The following is a 17,983-nucleotide window of genomic DNA, read 5'->3' as shown; positions in this document are numbered from 1 at the left end:
TTTCTCTCTTCTCTCTCTCTCTCTCTCTCTCTCTCTCCCTCCATTTCTCTCTCTCTCCCTCCCTCGTAACAAACATCGCTGAACATCATTAACAGAGTCCTGGGTGTATCTAAAGTAACCGTCATGGCAGGAATGATAGAAAAAAACAGCGGACTCATTACTCAACCGACACTAATAACGGTCCAGATTGCAACGAAAGACGATAAAAAAGCATTCGAGAGAGAGAGAGAGAGAGAGAGAGAGAGAGAGAGAGAGAGAGAGAGAGAGAGAGAGAGAGAGAGAGAGAGAGAGAGTAAGTAAGTAAAGAAGACGAATCAGGAATGGCAGTTATAAATACGTACACCCTTTAAGGCAACCGTAGACAGACATACAGACAATGCATGACACTGGGACTAGACAAACACGATATACAGAAGACAAAGACAGAAATTAACGAGACTGACATGGCACACAGATACGGCAGACAGTCAGAAAGACATACACAACAGACAACCACGGCAGACAGAAAGACACAACAGACAACCACGGCAAACAGAAAGACAGAAACAACAGACAACCACGGCAAACAAAGACAGATACAGCAGAAACACGGCAGACAGAAAGACAGAAACAACAGACAACAAGGGCAGAAAGACAGAACCCAACAGACAACCCCAACAGACCGAAAGATACAACAGACAACCACGGCAAACAGAAAGACAGAACCCAACAGACAACCACGACAGACCGAAAGACAAAACAGACAACCACGGCAGAGAGAAAGACAGAACCCAACAGACAGACCACTCGTCCTCGCAAGATTTCCAAAGACCGGAGAGCTTGTGCCGATCACAAAACGAGAGAGCAAAGCACGTGATCGTAGACGAGGTCGTATCTACGGACCGCAGCTAAATATCACTCGTAGGAAAAGGGGGAGAGGGAGGGGAGAGAGGGGTAAGAATTGAAGGGAAGTGGAAGAAAGAAGAAGAGGTGGGGGGGGGGGGAGGAGAAGTGAATGGGGGGAGGGTGAAAGTGGAAAGAGTAGGGAAGTGATGGGAAGAGGGGGAAGGGGAAAGAAAGGGGAAGGGGAACGGAAGGGTGGGGGGAGGAGGGGAAAGCGAGGAGGGAGGTGATAAGAATGGGGAGGGAAGGGAGGGACTGTAGCATCGGTGGGGAAGAAGCAAGAGGGAGGGAAGGAAAGGGAAGGGGAGGGAGGAGGGAGGAGGGAGAAGGGTGAAGGGCAGAGGGTGGGAGGGAGGGAGGGAGGGGACCCTTGCCTCAGCTAGTGGCTATTGATCCAGACTCACCTCATGGTAGGTTCTCTCACCGCGCTTCACCTGAACACACAAACACGTATACAAACACACAAACAGCACCACATGCTGACAATTACACGCGACGCACGAGCGCGCGTGCACACACACACACACACTTGAACACAAACACACACACACACACACACGCACACTTGAACACAAACACACACACACACACACTTGAACACAAACACACACACACACTTGAACACAAACACACACACACACACTTGAACACAAACACACACACACACACGCACACTTGAACACAAACACACACACACACGCACACTTGAACACAAACACACACACACACACACACTTGAACACACACACACGCACACGCACACTGGAACACAAACACACACACACTTGAACAGAAACACACACACACTTGAACAGAAACACACACACACTTGAACAGAAACACACACACACTTGAACACAAACACACACACACACACACACTTGAACACAAACACACACACACACACTTGAACACAAACACACACACACACACACTTGAACACAAACACACACACACTTGAAAACACACACAGTATATTCCATTCACCCCCTACTCCTCCCACGCCCATCACCCCACCCACCCCATTCGTGGCCGCCCGCCCACACACTCCGCCCGCCCGCAGGTTCATGACGGCCGGCACCAACGTGGTGGGCTGGAGCGTGGCCGTGGGCGCCGTGTGGTGGGTGGCCGTGATCGTGTCGGTGCTGCCCTACATCGGCTGGAACTCCTGGGAGGCCCACGACGAGAGCTGCCATCTCTCCACCCTCTGGCCGCTGTCGTTCACCGCCTTCCTCACATTCCTGGTGGGCGGCCACATCGCCTCGGCCCTGCTCATGTGGGCGTCCACCCGCGCCACGCAGCTGAAGGCCATGACGGTGCGCAGGGGCCCCGCCCCCGCCAACGCCTGCAACGACCCCGAGGAAGCGCCCATCTCCAACTGCGCGTAAGTGACACAAGCCCTTGCCGTGTGCCGTCCAGGTCTTCCTTTGCAAACACGCTACGCCCTTGCCCATATCCCTTACGACGCCGCTGTTGGCCCAGCCCTGACCGCGCCCCATCTTTGCAGCCAAGGAGCCAACAGCAGCAGCAGCATCGGCAGCGTCCGCGTGGGGGGGTGGTGCGTGAGCGTGGCCTCCCTCGTCCCGATGCTGGCTCACGTGGTGGTGGCCTCGTCGTGCGCCGTGTCCTCCCAGTGCCAGGCCACCCCGCAGCACTACCACGAGGAAGCGTCCGCACTGCCCTGGTCCTCCCTGTTGCTCGTCGCAGCCGCAGTCACCAACCCGCTGCTCTACGTCTTCACTGATGACCAGGTACGGCTGCGGCCACGACCCAAACAGGTTTCGTAGTCGTCTCTTCTTTTTTTCTCTTATCTCTTTAGACTCGAACGCCCGAATAATGCGATTCTTGATGAAAGTTGGTGAGGTTCAAAGCTTCATTGCCAACCCATTTTGGTGCGCGACTGTTCCTGCTTTCACCCAACAAATAACGAGCAACTACCCCAACGAAAACCCTATTCCCCCTAATTCCAAAAAGAAAAATAGTTGATTTTCTTCTCTCCCCAAATGATTCCAGGTCTCCTCCGTGACGCTGTTCCTCCTGTCCCGCTTCTGCTGCTGGTGGTGCGAGCGACGCAAGCAGCGCCTCGTGCCTCGCCAGCAGGAGCCACACGACACGGAGACCAACGTCTACGTGACCAACGACACCGACCATCTCGTGTCCGACAACAGCTAAAGTGGCGGCCGACCCTCGCACTCGCGCTCTACTTGTCACCCATGATCTCCATAAAGCTTCGAAGCGCACAAAGAACGCTGTAGTAACGCTTTTTGAAGGAACTTTCATACGTCTCACGGTTAGTCCGGTCAGTCCGGATAGGGCCCCAGAGCCCTCCAAAATACAGTACCTAAACAACTTCTGTAACTAGAAGGTTACGAGTTCAGGTCATCTTGTCTGTGCTTAGCTAGATCCCCAAGACACAGGAAACGCTCCACACACACAAGACAAAAATATAATAGTTTCCTCGCTTCCTCACCCAACTTCAATCAGCTTTCCTCCAAACTCCTACTGGTGCTCTTGGTATAAACGGTATCTTCTCTCTAGTGTACAATGCAATAAAACATTTCAGTTACAAGCTCTCTTCCAAGTCAGATTTTTTGCTCAAATGTATCGGTTTTAATTTAAAAACACTCCCCATAACATGCGACCCGAATGAATCATGAATCTGATTTCACTCAAATGGAAACGTTGATGGATGTTGAGACAAACAAGAACAACTTTATATTCAAATACGTTACTATCTAGCATGCTACCTTCAAGTAAATGCTAGTTTCAAATAACTGCACTGAGGGTGTGACATCAATAGAAATTTAAAAAATCTAATGCAAGAGTGAAACAAATCATATTTTCAGAAAACTGCAATTATTTAAACCAACATTGCACCAACAACTTCAAAGCTTTGCTTCGATTTTCATGCAACACATGATTCATTTGGATGAGAATGCTATTGTAATTATCTATCATTTCATTGTAATCCTTATACTCACTAAACTTTCCAGATATTTTCACTTTTTTACAAGTATTAGAGAATTACCAGAAATGTTAGAATAAAGACACTTCTCGTTGTGAAAACTTCCATAAGTCTGTCTGCAAAACTTATAGAAGAATATAAGAATGCCAAAGGACTGAAACAAAAGAATTCTCCATAATTTAATGTCGTCAAGGTTAATGCCAACTCAAAGACTCCTTAGAAAATAGCTTTACTTGTACCATTTAAATGTAGCCTGCCTGAGGAACAGCTTTATGTGTAATGTACGATTATAACTCATTAGCTCTTCATATTGCAATAACTTTCCAATATACTGATAGGCATTACCCATAGCATATAGTAAAAAATAAAATAAAAAAAAAAGCTTAAATGAAGAATGTTCCTACTGATAAGCACAACTCTCAAGAATTCCCCGTAAAAACTGCTGACGAAAAATAAGTATGGATCTTTTGAATCCCTCTGTGCTACTTGGTCTCACCCTCCCTTTGCTATATTGTCTGAAAGTTCTGACAAGAGGTAGCACCTCGCAAATTCCACGTCAAGGTACAGACTTACAGAATATTTGTGGCTTACTGTTATCGGTACATAGTGGCATCATCCATACTCTTAATGTCTCCATATTTAGGAACCATTGCAATGCAACTCCGGAGAATTTGAAATGCATGCAAGTGGTGAAACACAAAATGGTTTCATAAAGCAATAACCTTCCCCTTGGAAAAAAAATTAAAAATTAAAAAATCATAACAAAACTTTAAAGAATATATCCCCTTTACATTACACCATTTTCTCCACCATTCTGCATTAAGTTAGACAGAAAGAAAACAAGACTGCAGTATAATTTAACAGAATTATAAAATTATACAAATAACATCAGATCTTCCTGACATTCCACTGCACTTATTTCTTCTATACATTTAGAAGAGAGATCGATCTTGCCGTGGTAGATCAAAGTTCTGCTTGGAATAAAGGTGAATACTGTACCGAGAAGGTTATTCATTCTTGGTAATCTAGGTAAAAAAATATATATATATATATATATATATATAAACAATATCTGCAAACATATGTTATGGTGTGGATGTGTCCTTTCTGTTTCATCACTGGGATTTTAATTTATGTGTAACAATCAACGGATAGTTTCATTAAGGATACAAGGAGCCAAAGGTAACTACCATAAACGTTTTAAAATCCTGGCTTTTTACATTTACTGTCGATACAAGCGGCATTCCTTTCATCATATCACAAAACATCAAAAATTGCCCAGACTTTGCCTCCTCCCTAGTGGTACATACTATTTCATAAAAATATATAATACCATATATATATATAAATAAATAAATAATATGTGTAGTAATACAATATAACGTTGGTCACTCTATATTCTTGTACAGCACAAATGTATGTATTGTTAAAAGATGGTCCATCCCAATGTGTTGCTATATCAATCAAATGCTTTGTAATGTCACTTCTTCCATTTCCTGTACGAGATGAAATGAAAAAAATAATAATAAATAAAAAAGGACTGCTTTCCTCCTATAAACTTGAACCAGCTTTAACCAAAGATTTCTTTATTCTTAGTTCATGCTACTCTAGATTCGTCTGTATAAACAAGCGCAGTAACAATTTAGACAAAGTAAAAGAAAGAAAAAACGAATTCATTAATTAATTTAAATAAATTGTATGGGTAAATAACCTTCAGCCAATGCCAAGGCAACACCTTATCCACTTCATCAGTGTGAAAAGATGACAGCTTGTATGACACTGTTGCTGAAAATCATAGTTACTGTTATTCAGGGAAAATTCACCTTTAAAAATAATAACAATAATGATAATAATGACCCTGACTATCAAAAGTCATTAATTTCAAGATTTTTCAGTATGAGTAGAGGCATTTTCCTATTACTGTACTCACTATTTATATACTGAACCATTTATTTTTTTAAATGTACCCCATACTGTATAAACATGCCAAAACTTTGAAATACTTTTATTTATCTGAGTGTTATAAATCTATTGTAGCCTAATAACATGTAATACTTATGTCTGTAGAAAATGTCAAATCATTTTTTCTTTGTCTTTGTACAGGAATAGCCACTTTATATCACTGTTCCCCCCAAAATAAGATACCAACTATAATAAATAACAATGGAGTCATGTGCTTATGGACGGATATCTGAGTGTGTGTGTGTGTGTGTGTGTGTGTGTGTGTGTGTGTGTGTGTGTGTGTGTGTGTGTGTGTGTGTGTGTGTGTGTGTGTGTGTGTGTGTGTGTGTGTGTGTGTGTGAGTGCGTGCGTGCGTGCGTGCATGTGTGTGAGTGCGTGTGTGTGAGAGTGCATCTGTGTGTAAATCTGCGTGACCTTCCTTAATCAAACAGAACAAGCTAATCTTTGTTTGTAAATAATCCAATTCCCTGACCTCAAAATGCTTTTATCTTAATGAAAAAATAACACATCACTCAAATCAATCACATACAGAAAGAAAAATAAACACAGTTTTAAACATAATATAAAATATGGTAAAAATAATAAAAGTAATAGTTATAATAACAATAATAAAAATATCAATATTAATAATAATAATAAAAATAAAATAACACTAGCAATAACAAACATAATAATAATAATAATAATAATAATAATAATAATAATAATAATAATAACAATAATAACAGTAATAATATGGAAACAAACAAATATCTAACAGAGATATAAATGAACAAGATAAGGGTTTGTTTCACTATTTTACACGAGTGATATCAAGTGGCGCAGTTTGTATATTCCTGTTTTGGTTTAAAAAAGCACAATTATTTTCTTAAATGTTCAGAGACACATACACAAACATGCACATGTGCAGATACTCACTCTCACACTTACACTTACACACCCACACCCAGTCTACATATGTATATAACTACTTGTGCAGTATAGATTAGTATATGGATTGATATATTGTAAAAACGCACAAAGTAGATTGTGTCATGTTCACTTAGTGTGCAAGTCAGTTGGATGTATTGCATATTAATATTACTTAAACTAAATAATCTAACCTGCTAAGGAATTTTGGCACAATAAATTTAACAATCATGTGAGACGAAAAAAATTATACCAATTCCATATTTTCATTTGTATGAACCTAATCACAATCATAGGCAAATATTGTAACATATTACTGAGGAACATAGTTTTGAAAATGCAAAGAAATTGCTAGACAACCCTACAGCAAGGATATTTAATACTAAAGGATGTGAATAAAATATGAAGTTTCATTACCCTTCTCACTCCTTGGCAAGAAAGACCTCTAAGGTATATGGATGTGACCAAATGATAATATTTGTAAGTACATACATACATACATAGGCACACACATGCACACACAAACTCTCACTTATGCTCATATGAGCACAAATACACATGCAAAGACACCTACATCTGCATGCATGGACCCCCCAAACACAACGCACATACACATTTACCAATTCACTCATTCTCTTCCTCCCTCCCTCCCTCTCTCACTCCTCCCTCCCTCTCTCGCTTTCTCTCTCTCTCCTCTTACTACTGGTGAGATCCATACACACATGCAATAGCTTTCCATCCTAACATCTTTATGTAAAAAGTTTTTTGTCAAATCTTAAAATGATATGACAATGTCAAATGGCAGACTCTTACACCATAAACAAGATCTGGAAAACTCAATAAATTATTTTAATGTAAATTCACCTTCCACACAAAAAGAGAAAAATTATTAAAACCCTTTCACAAAAGCTATACATCACAAATATAGAACCAAAGAAAAGCCTGCCGAAATAAATTACTTTTCAACAAAATGGGAGATTTCCTTCATGAATGGTTATGGTAAAAAGTAAAAAGTACAAAGTATGAAAAAAAGAAAGAAAAAATCATTGTTTCCCATATAATATGTAAAACTGACCTTAAAACTAAGCAAGACAGATGTATATACTGGTACTATGATGAAAAGAAAAAGAGAAAGAAAAAGAAAAAAGAAAAAAAAAAAAAAAAAAAAAAAAATCTAAAATGATAATATACTTACCCAGCATATCATATATTCAAACTTTATCATTCCTTGTCTGCTGGACAGTGACAAGAAGAAACCATTGTGAGCATAATATTTATTTACCTTGACTACTGCATCTCTTATGAACTGAATGGCAGTTTCCATATACACATGGCTGGTTGGAGACTCATCCCCAACTTCATCTAAATTCTGTAAAATATTGTGAACCTGCAACAGAAGTGCATCATAGGATTAATGTTTGGCATTGCAATGAAAACTGCTCATCAGAGTACTGATATATAAAACACTGGATGAAATATATGGGCGTTTATTCATATAATGGCTAACTATACATGAATGTATAACCATAACTATTTATTTCTCCATTCCATATCAATGATCAATACATCCCTCCATTCACTTCCCAACATTTATTTCAACTTCTTTATTCACACTCTTATCTAAACAGAAAGTCACAACTTCCCTACATACCTTCTACAACATTGAGAACAAATAAATAAAACAACATGCATACTTACTCTGTAGGATTCTGTAGAGATGAAATTAGCCAAGGATGGCTCACATTTAGCCTTGTCCTCCCAGTCCTGCAGAATCTGCTTGAAACGATTACCTACATATGTTTTAAAGAGTTCTCTCTCTTTTCTTGCTGAACCTTGTCCTTCCTGTAAATAAATAAAAAAAGAATATCACTAGGCACTTGTTTAAAACAAACATTATACAGCCACTGGCTATCAACGGTTCATAGTTGTTTTACTGTTTCAATGCCAAAGATGAACTTTACCTGTGCCTGAAGCCTAGGTGACTGATATTTAAGCTTCTCTAATCTACTTCGTACTTGTTGCTGGTTCAGTGCTATCTTCAGCCTCTCATTTTCATGCTTCAGGATTAAATCTGCAGTCTCTGTGCTCCCACATTCAGGCAATACTCTAAGCTTGTGTTCCTCCTCCTTCTCTTTCTCCTTCATTTCAGGTGATGTTTTCAACTTCTGGATTTCACTTTTAAGGACAGCATTTTCTAGGAGGCTGTCTAGTTTTTCTTTATGCAGTATATCTGCACGATGCAATACATCCTGCAGATTTGACAAGCCCTTCCTGTAGTCTTCCTGTATGATGTGAAGCTCCTCAATCTTAACTTCATATTTGAACTTGACACACGCCTTCAAAGATTTTGTTGGTGATTCTGCAGTCATTAACCCGAGGCAATTCATGATTTTTTGGCTGAACTCTGGATTTTCTGAGCCATGCAATTTGACTAGATTTTGTACATTCATTTGAAGCTGATTCATATTTTCCTCAGCCTGTTTTAATTTGTCTTCAGCGCCCGCAATCACAAACTTCATTTCATTTATTAAAACTTGACACTGCATCTTTTCCGCTTGCAACTCCTGGAACTGTCTTTGGTTTTCCCTCCATGTTTTCTTCTCCATTTCCATTTCCTCGATTCTCCGGCTTAAGTTGGACTTTATGTTCTCTAGAGACTGAATGGCAAAATATTGATCATGACTCTTAACCTTCAGCTTTTCAATCTCGTTCTCACATTCCTTCTTGCTCTTCTCAAGACTAAAGTACTTTTCTTTCCAAGAGGCACCATTACTTTCCTTTTTGCCCTCCAACCCAAATTGCTGCTCCTCGTGAGAGATGATCGCTGTATCTGTATCTCCTTGCTCACTGTGATTGTCACCTGACACTGGATAAGTTCCACTTGTAACTGAAGTGGTCTGTGCAGCACGGTCCTCTAGGGATGCTGAAACACTTGCCCCAACATCACTGGTTATCCTCTGATGAGTTGCCAGTTGCACTTCCCTGTCAAGTGCGAGTCTTGTGTCTACTAGTTCTGCCTCCATCATCTTATACTGGTCCATCATCTTTTCAAGTTCTGCTTCCGTTTCATTCTTGTGTCTCTCCATACTGTCACAAGTTTTTCTCAGCTGCTCTACCTCTGACACAAGAGCCTCCTTTTCAAGACTAGCATCTTTCATGGCTATTTCCATGGAATGTAGATTCTGATCTGTTTCTTTTAGTTTATTTACCAGTTGCTTTACCTTCTTCTTCATAGATATATTCACACTCATTTCCTCGAGCAGTTCCTCATCGCTCAACCAGTCAACCTGCTCAAGTAACTTGTACTCCTCCTGCAAAGATGAGTATTTGTCTTTAATCTCCCCGAGTTCACGTTCCTTCTTCTCCAGATCAGTTTGGAGCTCCAGATTTCTCTCTTCACAATGCTGCAAGTCAGTCACCCTGTTCTGGAGATCCTTAAGAGTGTCTCTGAGGGTGGTCACTTCTTTTTCCAATTCGACTTTGACTTTTACCTCTTCTTGAAGCTTATTCACTTCAACATTAAGTTTTTCAATATATTCAATTTCTTTATTTAATGATTCCTTTTCTTTGAGCCAGTTCTCTTTCTCTCCTTGAAGTTCCTTATATTTTAACTGCAGGTTCTTGTGATCTCCTTCAAGTTCACTCAGCTTCTCTTTTGCTGAATCATACTTTTGCTGAATGTCCTGCATCTGAGTATTCAAATCTTCTTTTTCAGCTTTCCTCTGTGCAAGTTCTTTAGAAATGGCACTCATTTGATCACACTCTTGTTTCAACCTTGACAACTCGATGTTCTTTTTCTCAATATCATTCTGGAGGTCTGCATTTATCTTTTCGTAAGACTCCAGCTCTGAGCATTTTTTTTGGAGATCAACTTTAATGTTTTGGCATACAAGTAATTCCTTTTCCATTTCCACTTTCATTCTCACTTCATTTTCAAGCTTACTAACTTCTGCATTCAGTCTCTCCACATACTGCAGTTCCGCATTTAACGAAGCCCTTTCCTGAATCCAGTTTTTCTTCTCCAACACAAGTTCTTCATATTTCTGCTTCAGGTTCTCGCTCCGTCCACGGTATTCCTCTAAGTTCTTCACGACAGTATCACACTGCTTCTCTGTATTCTGAAGCTGCATTTTCAACTCATTTTTGAAACGTTCATTCTCTGCCAGTACCTTATTTTTGTTCTCTAACTCCTTATCTAGCATTTCACTCTTAGCTAAAAGATCCCTGCCTTTCCCTAATTCTATTTTCAGTTGCTCTTCCACTTCTTGTCTCTTCTCTTGTTCCTGCTCTAATTCCTTAAGCTTGTCTTCATTTTTCTTCGTCATGTCTCGCAAAGTAGACTCTAGTATCTGGACCTTATTCCTCTCAGCTTCTAAATTTTCCAAAAGTTTTGCATGGTCTTCTTGTTGCAGCTTTTCCAAAGAACTGATTTGTTCATTTACTTTTGTCAGTTCTTTTTCATGTGCTTCTTTGAGCCTTGTAATCTCCTCTGAATGTTGTTCACTGAATAAAAAATGGAAAAGATAAGTTATTTTTTGGCACACATTTAACTTTGAGTATGTACACATTATGATGTCTAAAATTTTTCTCTCTCTCTCTCTCTCTAAAAAAAAAAAAAAAAGTCTTGAAACCCTTTTGCTTAGTGTCTACTATTTTCTCTCTACACATTATTAAACTTACAACTATTAACATCTTCTACCATGAACATAAGGAGGAAAAATGTACCCCATAACAGACAATACCTGATCTTCTGCTTTATCAGTGTTATTTCACCACCAAGCCGTTCATCAGCAGCAGCCAGCTGTGTTTGCTGCTCTTCTTTAGATGCCTGTAATTCAACAGTTACATCCTGCAGCTTCCCCATAAGATTTTGAATCTAAAGAAAATATAAGATATTAATGGGAAGAAGCACTCATACAGATAAAAAACAATTCAATATAAGAAGATAAGCTTAAATAATTTATAATCCTGATTTGAATTCATTGTAAAAGCTAATTCTTGTTGCAAAACAAATATCTTTATCTCTCATACTAGTTATGTCTACTAATTCATTACTGATTATAATATATGTATATTAAATATCTAATGCAGTGGTGGGCAAACTATAACCCAGGGGCTACATCTGGGCTGTTGGTCCTTTTAATTCTTCCAAATTATTCTTCAGAATTGTCTAAATCAAATCATATCATATGACATTTAGCCAAAGCAATTATGTGGAAGATTATTTCAGTCTAGTTTTTACTTTTATCTATGTCTGAGAATAGGAATAAAAAATAAGATAAACTGGAAATATAAGCTATATATGTATCCTCTGGAGCTGGCTTGGCCGGTCTGTCAAATTTCAAAGTGCAATTTTACCCAAGTCAAAAAGTTTGCCCACCCCTGATCTAAAGTCCTTTTCTCAATCATCACTTCTTAACTTGAGAATACTTTTTCTATAATAATATGTTTAAATGATCAAACTAAATACTAACTTCTGAAACTGTTTGTTTTTGTTCCTTAGAGAGTGATGCAATTCTCTCTCTTGCTTCGGTAAATTTTTCTTCCGCTTTCTTCTTTTCCTCTTCTATAAGTGCAAGATTTGCTTCACCAATCTTGTTCTTATTTTTCAAGTCTTCATTTTCAACTTGCAATTGCTTGCACTTTTGTAAACACTGCTTGTATTTGTGTTCGACTAAACTACACCGCTCCTCTTTCTCCGTCAGCTGCCTACTTATTTCCTCTAAAAACTGGCGATCCTGATCTATAGTCTGTTGGACGGCTATTAACTGTAAAGGTAACATTTCATATAAATTATTAGGTATCCAGACATCTCTCATGTAACTTTGCTGTTTTCAAAGCACTTGTAAGTACACATCTTATGGATGCTGACAAACAGTAAACACATATCTTAATACCTAGAAGTAGGTTACTGACATTTCCTTTTTCCTCATGGGTGTAAGTTCACCTCAGACCTAGAGAACACACTGAGCACTCTCTCCTCACCTTATTCTTTAGCACCAGATGTTCCCGAGGATTTACCCCTGTCGCCCACTTCTTGGACAAGGCATCTGTTGCCTCTTGAAGCTGTAACTTTAGTGTTTCCACCTCCCTTCCAAAATTCTCCGTCTGCTGCGCTGCATCTGTCAAGGCCTCATCGCGCTGTTGCACCAATTCTGCCAGTCTTGTTTGTAGCGTGCCTATCACCTGGTCACGCTGATTGAGTGCTGACTGGTATTCCATTATCTATATGGAAAAAAAAAATGTTGACAGGAAGAGGTTTTAATGCATCTCAATTACAAGCTAAGAAAGAAAGAAAGACAGAAAGAAAGAAAAAAGGAAGAGAGAAAGAAAGAAAGAATGAAAGGAAGGAAAAATGGCTGAGAGAAAGAAAAGAAAAGAAGAAAAAAATAAAATAATAAAAAAAATAAATATCAAACAACAGAATGTCCATTGCTATCTATCTGTAAATTTGTCTCTATCAATCTATAGATAGATAGAGATACATAGATACTGATGTAGATGCACTTATCTCTATGGCTGGATATAAACACATGCATGCACACGCACACAAACACACGCACACACACACACACACACACACACACACACACACACACACACACACACACACACACACACACACACACACAAAATTCATAAAACATCTCACATGCTAAAACCTATATGCTATTGACACCTTCCTGTATCAACCTGCCATATGGAGAAACCACAGTAAAAAATCTCTACTCCAGATACGAAAAAGACTGTAAAATGCAAACCTTCAATTTGTACTGATCCAAGACCTTCTTCTCGACAGGAGATACATTTTGCGGTGAAGCCTGCTGTTGTTGCTTAAGCTTCTGGTTTTCAAACTGAAGAGCTTCAATTGCAAGATCTTTTGCTGTGCAGAGTGAATAAATCAATAAATGATCAAGTAAACAAATAAACAAATAAATGAAAAAAAAAATATATATATATACATCAAATTTTAAACATCATGACCTTGTGGCAATTCCTCTCGAATATCCTCATTAAACTACTGATCAATATGAATCTACGATCACATTTCAACGCAGCAGTGAAAATACTTTCCAGCAGAGCATTTAGCTTACAAAGCTCTTGAACACAGCTCTCTTAAATCATACAAAGAGAGCAGAAAAATGAATATTAAAGAGCACATCTCAGGGACTCTTTTGAAAAATGTAAGTAATTAATCAACAACTCCCTCGACAGCTTACTCTGAACTTCCTCCTGTAGCTGGATAATAAACGCCTGGTCCCCTAGAGTCTGGGAAGTTCCCCTTCCTCCGACTTTTCCATCCATCTGGGGGGAAAAAAACAAAAACAATGATTAGCTCACGACTCATTAGTTCTAGTCCTAACATGGAAAGGAATAAATCTATATAAACATCTGACATCACCAAGAATAGACTTAAAAAAAAGAAAAGAAAAGAGAGAGAGAGAGAGAGAGAGAGAGAGAGAGAGAGAGAGAGAGAGAGAGAGAGAGAGAGAGAGAGAGAGAGAGAGAGAGAGAGAGAGAGAGAGAGAGAGAGAGAGAGACAGAGAGAGAGAGAGAGAGAGAGAGAGAGAGAGAGAGAGAGAGAGAGAGAGAGAGAGAGAGAGAGAGAGAGAGAGAAATACAAACAATGCATATCAGTATAGAGATCTAGAGACTCTCTTAAAGAGATTTAGTTCAAGAAAAGATTTTTTAGAATATATAAATACCTTCTCTTCTCTATTTAGAAGCTCTTCATTAGAAAGTTTTCTTCTCTTGGGACTTTCCTTCCTGTCTTCTCCATCTAGCTTATTCTTTGTCTGTTGCGTAGTCTGGAAGAAAAGTCATTTAATTCAGTATAAAAGATGTGAATTAAAATACACTAATCAATTCAATTCAGAATAGAAGACACAAATCAAAATACACTTATCAATTTTCTAGTAAAGATTAGACTATCAACCTAAGGTGCTATCACACTAGCACTTTTTCCGGCATTTTTTATTTTTTATTTTATTTTATTTTTTTTTTATTATTATTATTATTTTTTTATAATTTTCTGATTTCCCCCCATTTTTTAGCTAATTATCAATTTCTCAGTCAGACAATAATGATCGTTTCCGTCTGAAAACCTTTCCGTCAACTTTTTCAGCCAAGCAAAGTCAAATCAAGAGCTATATTCGAGAATATTTGTATTTATGTTAAATAAAATTGACAAAAAATTGACAAAAAAAGTTCTAGTGCGACAGCGCCTTAAAGCACATTTTTCTCATGAGGGTCATAGAGGGTTTGCAGGAGAGTTGCAAAGCTGTGGAGAAAAACTGCTGTAGACCAATTTGCTAGGTTTTCAGTAGTGTTAATAATAAGAATATACTATACAGCCATGACTTCAGGGAAAACTATATTACAGTGAGGTAAATAAACTGTTGAATAATGTTCTTACTCTTGGCCTACAAATATACAGTTAGAAATATGAGAATCAAAACAGCTGGTGTCATGGGATCATGGATGTGACGCAGAGTGGAGAAACAGGGTGTCAAGTGTGATATGGTTGGGATCTACTGCTATGAATAATAACTTGTGGCAACAAAGAATAAAATACTGGTCTGAGAAAATCATACATGGACACTCCTCATTTTTCTTAAACTTTATTATACAACTGGGATATTGTGGTTATCTTATCAGGAATCTTTTTTCTCTAAGCTTGTTATCTATTAACAAATGGAATAAATTATTCCTACATAATGATAAGAAATGATGGAAAAAAACAAAAAAAAACAAACTTCTAAAAAGCACCTGTAAACAGATTTCGTTCAGTAGAAAGATAGAATATACAAGACCTTACTGATAACAGGTAATACAGGTAATATGTTATCAGTGTTCTAAAAGTATGTCAACCAACCCTCCAGTGATCCGCTCTCATAGAAGAGCTTTATAGGGAAGATATTTCCTCAAAAATAGAATCATATAAAACGTAGCTGTCTAATGTAATAAATGACTGACACTACAACTTACCAATAAATACCCTAGCTAATGATAAAATCTAATCATAATCATCAGGAACCATCATCATTAATCTCCAAAGTCAACACTAAATATTTCATGATAAAATTTCAATGTCATCTTAATTGTTGTTGTCATCATCATCATCATCATCACTACCACCACCACAATCATCACCATAACTTCTCACATCATATTTGCTACAACTGTGACATTGCCACATCTTTCACAAATCAACCTATTCAACACATTCGTGGTATCATCAGGAATGAGTAGTCAAAACTGGCGGGATCTTTTTCTGCATCCTTTTACCTACAAATGAGTCACTAATAAGTCTTATATTCATATCTATCAAGTTTCCTTTACCCTTACCCACCATATCATCTACAAAGGATGAGCGATGGGCATAATACACAAAATTTAGATAAAAGTATAAACAAGATGAATTAATTTGCAACATAGGACATGCAACTGACATATTTCAATTGAGATTAATTTTGTTGAATGTTAACTGAAATGTCTCAATTACATCTCTCGTGTTTTGAATTTATTTGGGCTTATTTGTACCCTAGTTTGTGAGCTATTGCCATTACCCTCTTTAACCTGTAGCTCTTCATACAGTCATGTTTTGAAGGTCACAGTGAGGGCGAGGATAATAATGGTGATGCTGACGATGGTGGTGGTGATCATCATCATCATCATCATCATCACAATTGCCATAACAATAGTATTAGTAATAGTAATAATAATAACAGTAGAATAATATAAACAATGATGATGATAATATGAACATCAGTAACAATAATAATGATAATAATAATAATAATAATAATAATAATAATAATAACAAAGATTATAATAATGGTAAAAATCATGATAATAATATTGATAATAATAATAACAATAATAATAATAATAATAATAACAATAATAACAATAATAATAAAGATGATAATAATGATAAATATAATAATAATAATAATAAAAAATAATAATGATACTACTACTACTACTACTACTGGCAATAAGAATAACAATAAAAATAATAGTAACAATAATAATGATAATGATAATAATTACAATAAGGAAAATTACAATAAAATACTCATGAAAATAATAATAATAACAAAGTATGACAATATGATAACAAATACAATGAAAACAATATTAACAGCAATTATGATTATGATAACGACAATAACAGTGACAGTGACAATGACATTGACAACGGCGATGACGATGACAAAAACGAAGATGATGACACTGACAATGACAATGACAATGTTGATGATGATGATGATAACACTACTATGACATTGACAACGGCGATGACGATGACAAAAACGAAGATGATGACACTGACAATGACAATGACAATGTTGATGATGATGATGATAACACTACTACTACTACTACCACTACTGATGATGATGACGGTAATGCTCCTACTACTAACACTACTGATAATGATATAAACATCAATGATGATAGCAAAAATAAAAATATGTTTAAAAAATATATATACATTATATACAAGATAACTTATCCAAGCCTTTCCATTACAATTCAAACTGGCTAAGCTTTACAGCTAAGGTTAAGCTTTATTACTTTAACGTCTTGCCATAAATAAAAATTAGTTAATATCAATCATATTTTTCTCACCCAACAAGTATATCATCTACTCTTATCTATACCATGTTGAGGGAGCCCTCGCACCCGAGAACAAAGTTTGTTAATCATGATTGGATTTTTTGGAAAATTTAAAAAATTATAAATCTCACTTATCCATTGACTGAACTTGTTGAAAAATTACCACATATAATCTATAGCAATACCTAAAATAGAGATGATTCGATTTTGTTTTTTCTTTTTGTTTTTTTTAATGTTCTTGACATCAATATAAAATATAAGAAATGGACTTTTATCCCCTGAAATGAAAAACAAATTGTCTATAAAATTGGAAATTTATTGAGCTTTCAAATGATCCAAGCCCCATTAGATTTGCCCAAGCAGTTATAAAGAAACAACAAAGAATGTTGACAAAGGTGTAGTTTTGAGATATCAGGCTTTGAAGTTGAAGATACTTTTCCCCGCTTTATTATTATTATTATTTATTTATCTATTCTATTATTTTTTTTCTTTATTTTAGAATTCAGATCTCTGCATCAATCTTGACACATTCTATGGCATTCACATGGCATTCTCAAGTGTAACTGGTACCTGGTCTCCCCCCCCCCCTTTTGCAAGGTACTAATGGCAATAACTGCACATAATTGTAGAAGTACAGCA

General features: G+C 37.5%; 2 protein-coding genes across 10 annotated transcripts in view; one reads left to right on the top strand and one right to left on the bottom strand.

Annotated features, from left to right (window-relative positions):
- The window catches only part of LOC113812952 (A-kinase anchor protein 9), a 56,735-nt gene that overhangs the window by 37,199 nt on the left and 1,553 nt on the right, over positions 1–17,983 (bottom strand). For all 9 annotated transcript variants that reach the window (XM_070140094.1, XM_070140137.1, XM_070140111.1 and 6 more), the window contains exons 2-10: positions 14,425–14,526; positions 13,939–14,023; positions 13,480–13,601; positions 12,704–12,943; positions 12,193–12,486; positions 11,461–11,594; positions 8,680–11,221; positions 8,417–8,560; positions 8,001–8,105 (exon numbers count right to left, since the gene is read on the bottom strand). In XM_070140094.1, coding sequence (XP_069996195.1) covers positions 8,001–8,105; positions 8,417–8,560; positions 8,680–11,221; positions 11,461–11,594; positions 12,193–12,486; positions 12,704–12,943; positions 13,480–13,601; positions 13,939–14,023; positions 14,425–14,526 — 3,768 coding nt within the window. The remainder of the gene's footprint in view (positions 1–8,000; positions 8,106–8,416; positions 8,561–8,679; positions 11,222–11,460; positions 11,595–12,192; positions 12,487–12,703; positions 12,944–13,479; positions 13,602–13,938; positions 14,024–14,424; positions 14,527–17,983) is intronic.
- LOC113822647 (uncharacterized) lies at positions 1,946–7,119 on the top strand (the record flags this gene model as incomplete). The annotated part of the gene is given in 3 exon segments (XM_070140158.1): positions 1,946–2,266; positions 2,390–2,633; positions 2,896–7,119. Coding segments are annotated over 3 exon segments (720 nt in total). The 3' UTR covers positions 3,055–7,119.

This window comes from Penaeus vannamei, chromosome 3 (assembly GCF_042767895.1).
Source record: "Penaeus vannamei isolate JL-2024 chromosome 3, ASM4276789v1, whole genome shotgun sequence".
Taxonomy (NCBI): domain Eukaryota; kingdom Metazoa; phylum Arthropoda; class Malacostraca; order Decapoda; family Penaeidae; genus Penaeus; species Penaeus vannamei.
The sequence above is the reverse complement of the archived record's forward strand: the minus strand, read 5'-3'. Positions and strand labels throughout refer to the sequence as shown.